This window comes from Plecotus auritus (genome assembly GCF_963455305.1).
Source record: "Plecotus auritus genome assembly, chromosome: 4".
In the NCBI taxonomy this organism is placed as follows: domain Eukaryota; kingdom Metazoa; phylum Chordata; class Mammalia; order Chiroptera; family Vespertilionidae; genus Plecotus; species Plecotus auritus.
The window spans coordinates 24,938,815-24,952,276 of record NC_137775.1 but is presented as its reverse complement, the minus strand read 5'-3'; the positions used below and the strand labels follow the sequence as shown (position 1 = coordinate 24,952,276).

General features: G+C 42.2%; 2 protein-coding genes across 9 annotated transcripts in view; one reads left to right on the top strand and one right to left on the bottom strand.

Moving 5' to 3' along the window:
- AHI1 (Abelson helper integration site 1) overlaps positions 1-7,429 on the top strand; it is a 273,332-nt gene extending 265,903 nt beyond the window's left edge. Inside the window, exons 25-26 of the mRNA XM_080665768.1 lie at positions 7,039-7,069; positions 7,358-7,429. Coding sequence (XP_080521894.1) covers positions 7,039-7,054 — 16 coding nt within the window. The 3' untranslated portion in view covers positions 7,055-7,069; positions 7,358-7,429. The remainder of the gene's footprint in view (positions 1-7,038; positions 7,070-7,357) is intronic.
- The window catches only part of MYB (MYB proto-oncogene, transcription factor), a gene marked incomplete at its 5' end in the record, with an annotated part of 36,165 nt that extends 23,444 nt beyond the window's left edge, over positions 1-12,721 (bottom strand). For all 8 annotated transcript variants that reach the window (XM_080665779.1, XM_080665782.1, XM_080665781.1 and 5 more), the window contains 7 exons: positions 163-243; positions 1,674-1,908; positions 3,579-3,799; positions 4,045-4,137; positions 5,874-5,945; positions 8,357-8,474; positions 12,699-12,721. In XM_080665779.1, coding sequence (XP_080521905.1) covers positions 163-243; positions 1,674-1,908; positions 3,579-3,799; positions 4,045-4,137; positions 5,874-5,945; positions 8,357-8,474; positions 12,699-12,721 — 843 coding nt within the window. The remainder of the gene's footprint in view (positions 1-162; positions 244-1,673; positions 1,909-3,578; positions 3,800-4,044; positions 4,138-5,873; positions 5,946-8,356; positions 8,475-12,698) is intronic.
- Between the last annotated feature and the right edge of the window lie 741 nt (positions 12,722-13,462).

Sequence of the window (13,462 nt, the reverse complement as noted above, 5' to 3'; positions counted from 1 at the left end):
GCTGGAGCTCCCCCACCTCTCCACTTGTCCCTGCTTTTTTTTTTTACTTCAGTTGGTCAGGTGACAATATGTGTTTAGAAGAAAGAAATAAAGCATGTCTCAAAAATGGTACCTTAAACAGCTAGTGAGTTTCTTTAGGAAATGACCTTAAAATGGTCTTACCTGAATGGCTGCAGCAGCAGGCTGTGGAACATTGACTATATTGACATGTAATGCGACAGGATATGGGACATGACTGGAGACCTAGACACAAAAAAAAGCAAAACAGAGGACGAATCATTCATGGTTACATATGCTTCAGGGCACTTGTCTTGCTCGAGGACTGAGAAAAAGATTAGTTCACTGATCAAATTCACTAAACATTAAACACACACACACACACAATCCTCTAATTTGAAATTTTAGCCAGGCTTTTAATAATGGCTAAATAGCTAAAGCAACATAGTGAAAAAAAATTTTAAGTGCTCATCATTGATCCCTACAGGAAGTATTCCTTAGAGAAAGATACATCTAAAATACATTCATAAATGCATGAAAGGAGTTTTGGTGGGAAAAACTGATGGCACTAGCTATTTATAAATAAAAACGTTTCTCTGGGGATAATATGAGTTTTAGTAAATAGCACAGAACTGCTTAAGATCGTTCATTCACCTGAGACCTTTCTGGAAAGTCTGTAGTCAAATACATGTCAAAACTCTTCACAAATATGCTTTGCGTAGAATTTGCATATGAGCTCTGTATTCTTGGGTAAATTTCACTGTTTCTTATTGTTAATATAAAGATAAAAGCTTCTTGCTTTTTTTTCTCTTTATTCTTCTCTTTCCACCCACTAAGATTATTTCTTTCCCTAAGTATAAATATCATGAAATGAAAAAGGAATCACACTGATCCAAGAAGGATAAAAGGAGACACCAGAGATTAGTGTCACAAAACTGCTCCTGAGCCCTGGCTGGGTAGAGCATCGTCCCCATATGCCAAGGTTGCTGGTTTGATCCCTAGTCAGGGCCATACAAGAATCAACCAATGACTGCATAAGTCAGTGGAAAACAAATCAATGTTCTCTTCTCTCTCTCTCTCTCCCCACCCCCACCTCTCTCTCTCTCCTCCCCCCCTCTGCCCCCCCCTTTCCTTTCTTTCTTTAAAATCAATAAATAAAAATTAAAAATAAAAAAAACATTGCTCCTGTCTTGGAGTATGAAGGTAAACACAGGATAAATAAATTAGGGCATTTCTGTTCCATCACTACCAAAATGGAACTTACAATTATCTGCTGAATTTCAATGTTGAACTATCTGCTCTTTAAATGTAATATTATGTTCACTTTCATTTTGGAAGACAAAAATATTTGTCTACAGCTGCATCCCTATTTCCCCAGTCTTCTTCAGCAGGACCTTGTTAAGTAAGTTCACATTCAAACACTAAACTCCAAATTAGATTAGAAGCAGCGTCAGAATCTAACAACTTGGATTGTAGCCTACACTGTCTCTATGAGTTGTGTAACCATGGACAAATCATTTAATGCCCTTGTTCCCAGAACCATATCAGGAAGAACAATACCTATGCCATGATCTGTTTATGAAAGCTCTCTGAAAAGTATGCAACTACAGGGTATTATTACCTGGGGCTAAAATAACCACCTCTCTTGTTAAACAAAATTCTTGGGAATGGCTTACATTTTGTGCTTCAGAAATGTGGTAATAGGAATAGTCGTTGTTCACTGAGGGCTGTCCAGTTGGAGGGAGGTGAGCTGACGGTGGAGCATGAGCAAAGCCCATCAAATGACTGTTCTTCTGGAAACTCGCGGCCACCGTTGGCTGGCTAGCTTTGGAAGACTCCTGTAGATAACCTTCCTGCTCCACCTTCCGACGCATTGTAGAATTCCAGTGGTTCTTGATAGCATTATCAGTTCTGCACAGAAATATATCACATACAAATTTCACAAACAAAAACTTCAATTCAGATTAGAGTTAAATGACAGAAAACTGTTCCTAACAGAGACCTTTTCTTTTGGTCCACTAATAGTGTCATTTCTTTTTAATCATTTCAGTCTTTTCTACCTCCTAAAATCACGCTTTCCCTATTACCTAATTTAAATTCCATACATTTCTCTTAATTACATAATATGGAGTTGTAGTTTTCTATAAATATTGAAATTCTTAAACCATTTTGTTTCCTTGATAAGAGTATTTTCAATACAACTACCTTTCATATCTATTCTGACTGGTATAAGACTGTAATACAACTTAAAGTTCCAGCTGCCCTAGAAAATTACTCCTTTGATTTGGCTTAGCGGGGGCTACACAGACATCACAACAGGTCCTCAGTAAAGTTGGGTGAATGATAATGATACGGCTGCCACCTCACTGTCTTCTCTTTATCGCCAATAGCACCAGCCAGACATTTTGAGTGAAAAAAACTCCCATCTTTTGAAAACCATTTCAAATTATTCTGGTAACCAGACAGAGGTGAGAATGGAAAACAGGATCCAGAAGGGAGAAATGCTAACTTCCAATGTATTTTCAAACGGCAAAGCATTTTTACTAAAGTGTTTCAATTCTTAGGAAAACAGTTTCTCAATTTTAAAAAACCGTTTTAAAAGCCTCCCTTTTACTATTTTGATGGGGGTGGGGAATGTATGCTAAAGAAAGAGGAAGTTCAATCGCCCCTTAAATTTTTAGAAGAATCAACAGCATATCCTCTCAGACCATATGGGAGAAAAGGTGTCCTTTTATCAACCTCCTGAATTCTCTAAGCTTGGGAGGAAATGCTTTGGAACATCACAAGAGAACACCAGATAAACCATCAGAGCCATGGCCTTCTTTGAAATGACCCTTCTTCCACTTTTGGATTATAAAGCTCAAGAACAAAAATATTTAAAATATTTTGTCTTACATATTTTTATGTAAGCTTCCCCCCCCCCCCAAAAAAAAAATCTGTCATAACTGTTTCAATAGGGAAAAGGGCAAAAATGAGCTTCCATATATTTCCCTCATAATGAGGTCATTTTTGTGCCTCTTTCATTAGAAAGAAAGGATAACACTGACATTATTTAAAAGCCTGGAAGCAGTATGATAATTCTATAATTATACTATTTCTTTCTTTAAAAGAGAAAAATTAAGCCAAGTGGTATAATGAAATGCTGGTATCAGGAAAATGATAGGGAGGCCCTTCTGGTCACTTAACCAGCTATGTGAACTTAGAGCAGAGACAAACTGTCTAGTTCAGATTCCTTCTGTATGTTTAGAGTTTTGTAGTTTACAATCTGCTTTGACATGTATTTTACTTGACACTAACACTTGCCCTGTGAAGTAAGTTATTACTCATTTTAAATATGAGCAAAGGGAAGCTGAGGAAAGTTCAATGACTTGGCTCAAGGCTCACCGTTGGGTGGATTCTGGAAGTACTCAACCAGATAAACTAACTCTAAGATCTCCTCCGGTTCTAAAAGCTATGGATCTGGTTTAATGAATGAAACACGATCGATGGAATGTAATTCACTCACCATACATTTAAAACAGACTGTTCAATACCCACTCCCTCATTCCTCCCAATCAATATATTTTTTGACAGATTATTACCGTCCAGGCAGTAGTTTTGCGATTTCTGCCCATCTGTTCCCCAGTCTCTTGTGTGCCTGGTAAATAATTCTGTCTTCCTCTTCTGTCCAGGAGGTTTTCTTAACTTCTGGATTCAAGTGGTTATGCCACCTCTCCCTACATTGTTTTCCAATTCTCCCCTTTAAGTGCTTGGCAATAACAGACCAACGTTTCGGACCGTATTTCTGTACAAGCTCTATCACCTTCAGATAAACACAAAAATAACCTATGTTTTAATGTTATGTAATGAGTCAGTGTAATCATTCTGTTACAAGATCTTTAGAAAATTTCTAAAAACCTGCTTTCATTCATTTAAAATATGGAAATAGAATTCCTCTGCTTCCTGTTTGCACACTTTACCTGTTTCTTCAAGTTGGGAAACATTCAAGGAAGTAGTTTGAGGAATATTCTTAATTATGATTCACATAACAATGCAGAAGGAACTTACTCTCTGATCTTCTTCTTTGGTCCAGGGGCCCTTGATGAGCTCAGGGTTTAGCACTTTCTGCCATCGATGCTGGCACTGCACATCTGTTCGATTCTAGACAAATAAGACAAAGTATGCATTGTCATATAGATATGATGTGATAAGTGCACACTAAGATTTTGTTATAATATGAATCATACATAGATAATATACAGTGACAATGATCAAGAACATTCTAGGGCATGTTTGGAGAGCCCACCTATCCCTCATTATTTACAGCTAAAGAACATACAAAGAATATATCAAAGTTGCATCTAAAATTATAAGTTCTTCCTCCTGAGGGCAACAGTCCTGCCATGTGAACAAAAGGAGAATCATATTGCATGTATGGCTATGAATTTAACTTAACCTTAACCTCAGTCTGTTGCATGTGAAAGTACCTAGGACTAAGACTAAGCCTGTTAGGGCAGTGGTCGGCAAACTGTGGCTCACGAGCCACATGCGGCTCTTTGGCCCCTTGAGTGTGGCTCTTCCACAAAATACCACAGCTGGGGGTGAGTCTATTTTGAAGAAGTGGCGTTAGAAGAAGTTTAAGTTTAAAAATTTGGCTCTCAAAAGAAATTTCAATCGTTGTACTGTTGATATTTGGCTCTGTTGACTAATGAGTTTGCCGACCACTGTGTTAGGGATTCCATATTAAGGTCAAGCTTTTATGGAAACCCACTCTAGTGACTCCCATTCCAACTAAGAGATGTGCTTCAATTTAGGGCCACCAGTGTTAATATTCAGAACAAAGATGAATAAAGATAGGCCCTACCTTATAAGAGCCTGTAATCTTATAAGAAGGAAAAGACAAATACATAATGAATAGAAAGCAGAATTTGATTCATATTCATATGCAAGAAGAAATCAAAGCAAAATGATATTGGGGTGGGAAAAGAAACCTCTTTAGAAGGAGAAATGATGTTTCCTTAGGAGGAGACCGGAAAAGCTCTTGTCATGGACTTTGAAGGACATGAAGTAACTATGCAAAACATTCTAGGACGTGGCATCACCAGACAAAGGCCCAGAGGAGGGAAAGCAGACATGAATTCAACTAAATCTGCTTACAGAGAGGAAGTCAGAAACAGAACTGGAGCTGAATGTTGGGGCCATATGGGAGGACCCTGTGTGCCAGGTCCAGGCAGTGCACTTAATTTGTGAAACCAGGTCACTGTTGTTGGTTTTGAAAAGATAAGGTACAGCTGCATTTTAGGAAGCTCCCTCTGCTAAAGGATAAAAAAGTGGAAAGCTATAAGTAGGGAAGCCAGTTAGGAAGCCACTGTAATCATCCAGAGAAGAGGGAAGGGAGAATAGTGAGGAGAATTAAAAGACCAATGACAAAGGAATTCCAGAACCCTTAGTCACTACTTAGATGTAGGGGATGGGGAGGGAAACAAGTCTAGAAGGACTCAGAAATTTTAAACTGGGGTACCAAAATATGGCTATTTTTTTAAAGGAAATTTAAAAGAAGCTGGCTTGGGGAAATATCACAAGGTCAGTCATCTACCATATAACAAATCACCAGAGTGCTAATTTATAGTATCCTATAAATGAAAAGATATTTATATGATCTAACAAATGAAAAGATAAAATAAGAAGCAAACATTTGAAAATGTTGTAAATCCTTTAATAACAGATTCAGAAACCCCAATTATATGTATTGTAATATGCACTACAGGTTATGGATGAGGCATTTCTCCCCCAACTTCTTATATATAGCAAATAAATAATGTCTTAACATACTCTTCCAAAATATCTTAAATCTTTGGGAGATTTCCTTTTACAAAAAGAAAACATTACTAACTTACCGGGAGATAATTGGCTATAACTTTCCAGTCATCTGTTCCATTCTGTTCCACCAACTTCTTTAGTTTTTCATCCTAAGACATTTAAAGGTAATCCAAGGACATCAGTCATTTACTGTAAAACTCTATTCAAGTTAAAGGGGAATCAATTCAATAACCTAATTCACACACACAAAAAAATATCTCAAAATATCCAAATACAACAGATAATTAATGTGACATACTGATTTAGAACATAGATTTATTTAGAGTCAGAGAGACCAAAGACTGAACCTTGACTCAGCTATTAATTATTTGTATAAGCTTGATCATATCATTTTGCTTTTCTGGGCCTTAGTATTGTCATCTATATAATGGAGTGCTGATGTCAACAGGGTTATTTGGGGATCACATGAAGTAACTATGCAAAACATTTAGCATAATACTGGCTCATTGAATGTTTAAAACATGGCAACTATTAAACGTTTTGCTCTGTGGGGGAAAAAAAGAACTCCAATGTTAGATTCAAGACATTTAACTAGACATGGCAATAGACAAGATCTCGAGTAAGAACTAGCTCAACCACCATTCTAACATTTAGTTATTTTAACCGCTTACAAATAAAAAAATGGAAGATTGCTTTTCTTAATTAAACTTAAAGGTATGTATGATGTAAGAAAAGTCACTTAGTTTTTGTATCAAGATATGCATAATTTAAACTTATTAGAATATAGAACAAACTTGTTAGAATACAGAAGACACCAAACGTCAGGGGCAAATCTTTCAGTTCGCTCTTTCTAAGCATGATCTACCCAGTGAAAGAGAACCCTCACATTTGTGCACAGGTAACTTCACACACAATGTGGATCCCTGGTATGACACAGACATGGGAATTAGGAAACCAGTGTTAACAATAGAACTTCGATATGTCTAAGAAACATCTAAGTCAAAATCTCCATAAGTAAATTATGTATTTCCCATGGACCTTACTGGAAATCCCGCCTGCCTAACAAGAGGAGCTCTGGTTTATGTGAAGCAGGGTGGAACGAAACTGCAGAAGAGCCAATACTATTAATTCTAACATAAAATCTTAAAAAAACCAATTGTAAAATTTTTGAAACTTCAAAAAAAGCAACTTTTCCTATACATTAACAATTTTCTCCTTAAATATGTTTTCATTCCTACAAAGATCAAGCTTTCAATAAGCTATCAGAAAAAAGGTAAGCAGATTTATCTCCTTCCATTATTGATTGCTTTTTAAAAAATCTTTATTGTTGAAAGTATTGCAGATGTCCCCTTTTCTCCCCCAGCTCTGTTGACCCCCTCCACTCCACTGCTAGCCCTTCCTCAGGTCTTCTCTGCACTATTGTTTGTCCATGGGCCATGCATATATGCATATAATTATTTGGTTAATCTCTCTCGGCCCACTCCTCCTGAAATAAGTCAGTCTGTTGCATGTTTCAATGTCTCTGGATCTGTTTTGTTCATTAATTTATTTTCTTCATTAGATTCCACATATAAGTGAGATCAAGTGATACTTGTCTTTCTCTGACTGGCTTATGTTTGCATAATACTCCCAGGTTCCTCCATGCTGTCTCAAAGGGTAAGAGATACTTCTTTTTTATAGCTGCATAGTATTCCATTGGGTAAATGTACCACAGTTTTTTTAATCCATTCATCTACTGATGGGCATTTGAGCTATTTCCAGATCTCAGCTATTGTACATAATGCTGCTATGAACACACGGATGCATATATTCTTTCAGGCTTCTTAGGATGTATTCCTAGCAGTGGGAGCACTGGGTCAAATGGTAGTTTATTGATTACTTTTTGAACAGATCTCCATGTATATGGCTCTGTGAAATACTATAGATTATATTTCAAGAATGTTAAGTGAATTCATTAAAACAAGTTCTATGAGGTTTTTTTTTTTACTCTTTTGTTTGTTTTGTTTTTGGAAATAGCAATTCATCTATTTGTTCAGGGAACATTTTGTTAATAGGCCACTTTGTGTTAAGCACTTCTGGGTTCAAGGACCACAAAAATGAACAGATGTGTAGCCCTGCCCTCAGTAGACTTGTCGCCTCCTGGAAGAGGCATATATGTTACAGCAATAATAAGAACATGTGTCCAATGATTGCAGGATGCATCCTGGAAAAGTGAAGGATGTCTTCGCAGAAGAGGTGATATCTTCATAGGTAATGAAGAAGTAGTAAGAAGTTGTGGAGCAAAAGGATAAGAACAGGATAGGCATCAGGAAGCACAGATGAAACAAATTAAGAGGAGAGGACATTCGAAGAACTACGAAAGGGTTGGATATTGATGGAATAGTGCACATATGGGGAGGGTTAGAGGTAATTGTGAGTAGGCTGCACATGCAGGCTAGGATACCATTTCAAAGAGCCTGACAATGAGTTGGAGCACCTGTAGTTTAGCTGAAATTTTGTTTTTAATAAATTAATACATTCTAGGTTTTACTCCCCAGGTTTTAACAACATGATTAGTTACCTCTTCCCTGGTCCACCTAGTTTTCCCCAAGTGACGCTTTCCAGACTTGGGAAGCAGCCCATCATAGTCATGGTCACACATCTCAATGTCTTCATCATCCTCATCACTACTGTATATGCTGCAGAAATAAAAAATGGGCAGATGCAGACTGAAACAAGAAGGTTTAAACTACTGGATTACAAACATTCCACAAAAACTCAACAATCTTTTCAAAGGTTAAGATGATAAAACTTTGAAAACTTGCACAAGATTGTTTTCTGCATTCTGTTGCTCTAGTATTGGAAACTGGTTCTGCTGTTATTGGTCTCCACAGATACAGCAAAGGACCTGGCACTTTCTTACTGCTCTGCATGTTTAAACCTGCTGTTACTGTTAGACCGGTGACAAGTTACACACTTGGCAGGCAACCTTCCAACCAATGAAGGTTTAGGTTTAAAACTTAATATTAAGGACAATAAAAGGTATGAGAGCCCATGTCCTTTATGTAAGTATACACTCAAGATCTTCGGCATACATCACAATATTTAAACAATATTTCCCAAATACAATAAATAATTCGGTTATGTTGTTCCAATGGGACGGGTGTTTTATTAAGAGAAAAACATTCAGGAAGTAATATACCCAACAATATATAGTCATTCCTTCAAGATTAGAAGACTAAGAGAATCTAAGAGGAAAGGACTTTAAAAAACCTGAGGAAGAATAAAACATTCAAGTGATCTACTTTGTAAATAACATTAATATCAAACACTTCAAAACTTTAGGCCAGTTGATCCAACTTGTGGCCACATTTACAATACTCAGTTTCCAGAGTGACTAAGTGGATAATTAGGCCACCTGATAGTCAGAATCTTATTAACTCTTTTTTCAAAAATCTCTGACTGAATGGTATTTGAAATATCTTAAAATGTACCTAATTCAAAACTAAGGAATTCCTCCAGATGGGTTTAAAAAGAACCCATTACTCTTTTTAAAAGAGCCTTTTCTTTTACCTAGTTGATCCAAACTATGAATTTTGATGACTTTTGAAGTTATTCTATACTTAATGTTTATTAATCATATTCTGAATAGATGAGAGTAATTTTGCAGTCACAGTTTACTTTTACTTACAATTTTTACTTATCAAATTAAGATATGAAGAAAAATTGTACTAACTGAAAAACTTCAATAAAATTTTTATTGTAACACTGAGACTAATAAAATAATGATATAAAGCAATATCATAGTGTAACTTATTCTTTTTAAAAAGGAAGTTTATATTCATATTGGGTATGTCTTCCCAAACTATTTTACAAGTATAGATTACCCACCCTTTATAAGTCAAACAAAAGTGCTTACCAAAAATCCTGAATTTGAGGTTCTAATAATTTAAAACTATTACTTGGGGCAACAATCTGAAGGTCCAGGATGCATGTTGACAAGCAGGATGTGATCCCAAAGTAAAAGGCATCACACACACAAAAGGACATTAAACTGTACTTATAATCTATAACCATTTCTTTCATTTAGTGTCTGTCCCTTCAAGCAAAAGCCTGAAGTTCTGCAGTGTCAACAAGAGGCTCTTAATTTCTGATCAATAATTACAATAGTTTCCTTTAATAAAAAAAAATACAAGCATAGTAAATGAAACCATGATTAGAAGCTCAGAGCTGTAGGTCAGCATCTTTTGAAAGATTCACAGGGAACTCCTTGGAAATCCCCTAAATAAAGTGGCACCCTTGTGAAATATCCGGAATACCAAGATAATCAGAGTAAATCTGAAAGTGACCCATAGATTCAACTCAATTTAACTTTTTAGGTTTGGCGAGATCTGGAGATTACATTTTCAGAACTTCTCTCTTAAAACAGTTCAACTCCCAGAAACAAGCAACATACTCAGCCACCCATAGGGGGCAGCCAACATCAGTTGAGAGAGAACAGGCATCAAATAGGACTAGGATTCTGGAGGCAAAGGTGCCAGTCCTAGTTTTGCCTCCACCTAGCTGCATGACTTGGACAAATCACTTCCTCTCTCTCTCAGGACCTCAGTTCCTTGCGTCTACCTAAAGGGCTTGGATTCTATTTCTAAGGTACTTTCCAGTGCTAATAAATAATGGTTCCATGACTTCCGTGCCTCTTAAAAATTAAGCACAGAAGCAGAGATGTGCTAAAGCAACGTTTTGTGGGAAACGTGGCGTGTGACTTCCGCAGGTCCTGAAGAAGCCGTGAGGGGAGCAGGGCGAGGCCAGGGCTGCTCACACGCTCCTGGGTCCATCAATAGATTAGGCACGGGGGCTCGCCTTTGAGATTTGCATGTGATTTCCTTGCTCTGAGTTGTCCGGGTCGCCTAAGTAGCATGATTAATTTCTACTAAGGGCCTGAAATAACTTTTCCTTCATCTGTACTGACAAGATCTCAGACCCAACAGTCAGAGAACTTTCAAAGGCTGATTTCAGGCTTGATGCACTCGACTCCCCCACCTGCTAGACCTGGTGTGGTTACAAGAGTACAACTATGAATATTACATTCTGTCAAGGAAACAAACCGTGCAAAGAAACGAAAAAGAAAAGAGGTGTTGGGGGTTGGGAAGAGGGAGGGGAGCGGGAGGAAGTGTCTTGTGGCCGCTACTGTGATTCTAGAAATGGGGTTCAGACTCATTTCGCTGACCTGGTTAATAATCCCTGCCCAGTTGACGCCGGCCTTGCAAGAAACGGCTTCGGGCCCGCAGCCGGGTTTCTCTTCCCCCCTGAGGCAGGTTCAAGGCTCCCGCCCCTCCAGGCCGCCTCACCCCTCCGCTACCTGGGAGCCGCAGGGAACCAGAGGCCCCGCCCCGCCCCGCCGGGACAACCTAGAGCTCCCCGCGCGGAGCGTCCACCCAGCCTCCTCCCAGCTCTCATCCACTTCCTCCCAGTTTCTGCTCTCAGAAAAAAATAGGCGACCTTGGCTCTCTACTGTTCAGTCCCAAAAGCGAAGGTGAAACCACTTAAGGAGCAAAACCCTCGCCCCGCTCAGGCGCAGGGAGTCAGCACCCCCCCCACCCCCCTCAAGTCGCCTCCCTTTCCCTCCGGCGCCCAGCCATGCTTCGGCGCTGCTCCCCATCCGGCCAGACAGGGTCCGAGGGTGCTGCTGCAGGGCCCACACCCACGCTCTTTGCAACTTCCCAGGGCTGCGCGGGGACCGGCAATAGCCGGTTCAAAGACAAATAAGTACAAGAAAATCAAACAACCCGGAGGAAAAAGGGTTGGGTTTGCTTTGCCTTCAGGAACTTTTCCCCAGACCTCTTTGCTGGGGTCGGTCCGGTCACCCCTCCTCCGCCCCGGCGACCCAAGGCGGCGGGAGCACTGTGCGGGGAGGAGCCGGCGACCTCGGCCGCATCCACGTGTGCGCGCCTCGCCAGGAACCTGTAGCCCAGGGCGAGAGCCCTCGGGGACCGCGTCCCGGTTGCGCGGCAGCGCCTTGGGTGCTGCCCGACTCTGTCCCTTTCCGTTGAGTGGCAACGCTGCCGGCCTCCGAGCCAGCCCCCGAACCCGGCCTCTCTGAGTGGGCTCCCGCGCGTCCAGTCTGGGAAGTCCAGGGACGGGTGGAAGCCAGAGCGCCAGCAACTGACAGTTCGGACCCGTGTGTTCCTCCCGCTCTGTTCCCTTGTCCCCTCCGTCCGGCCAAAATGCAAGGGGACTTCACCCATCCACCCCAAGCGCGGTGACATGTGCGGCGCCGGCGCGTGTGAAATGTTTGCATTAGAAATAATAACTTTCCCAGCGAATAATGATTAGAGCCTTCAAAGCCAGGGCTTAAACCAATTTTGCAAATGTAGAGACTCATTCCTTCCCCGAAAAAAATTTTTTTCCAGCCGCCTGTCAGCTGACGCTCTTCTTAGACTCCATAAAGAATGAATGAAATTTAAATGAACTACCTGCAGCTACTACACAATCCGGCATTTCCCCTATATCTGCCATATGCTCGGCGTTTCCAAGTCCAAACAAATCGTAATGCATCCAGCAATTATGCTGCGACTCCCTCGCCAACAGCCGCGGCGTCAAGCCAGGGACCTAGTGGGCTCCCAGGGGCTGGTGGGCACCGCTCATTCCCCCGCAGGAACGTGCTGCTTTTTCTCCCCTACAGAGAAATGCAACTTGCAAAACGAGCCGCACGGAGTGCTTCCCGACGTCCTGACACATTTCCTGCACAGACTCTCCCATTCATCAGTCTTTCCAGCGGCTTCTGCTGCGGAGGCAGAGGTCCTAAGCACTCGCAGTATCTGACAGCCCCGCACCAGATCCGGGATCGAATTCCCACCTGCTCTCCGGGAGCCTCGCGCCCCGCGCGCCCCCACCCGCGGCCGCCCTCTCGGGCTCCCCGTTACCTGTGCCGGGGTCTCCGGGCCATGGCGCGGCGGGCGCGGGGCTCCGCCGGGAGCCGCGGGGACCGCAAGGGGCTGCAGCCTCCCGCTGCCCGCCGCCTGCCTGCGTCCCTCCCCGGCTGCGCAGCAGCGTTCCGCACTGCCGGGGCGAAGTTTCTCAGGAGAAAGAGGAGGAGGAGGAGGTCGCGGAGGAGGAGGAGAAGGAGGAGGAGGAAACAGGTTGATATTAAAGTGTAAACTCTGTAAACAGAGATGCCATCAAACAAAGAGCCTTGGACACTCCCCCTCCCGCCAAATCTGGCGCCCCTGCAGTGCGCACGCGCCCTGCCAGCCGCCTCCACGGTCGCCTTGGCTGCCGCCCGCCGGGCAGCGGGGCTGGCCCGACCGCCGCTCCTCTCGGGCTCCCGCGCCGCCGCGCTGCGCCTGGCGCGCCCCGAGGCCCGAGCGGCGCGCGGGCGGGGAGCCCAGGACCGGGGAGGGGTGGCCGGGGACTGCGGCGGCGCCTTTTCCTGCGCAAACCCCGCTTCTCGGCCCCGGCCGCGAGGGCCCGCGCCACGTCGCGCTGGAGCCGCCTCACTCCTGCTCGGTGGCCACACCACCGCCTTCCCACTCGGCATGCTCCGGGCACCAGAACCAGAGCTCGCTGAGCTCTGACTCACTGTTGCGGGGGCGGCGATGGGCGCGCAGCCGGGCGGGGAGGGGGGCGCGACTGCCGCATTAGGGATTGGGTTTTAGGCCGGGTTTAAAACTCAGATTTCTGGAAATGG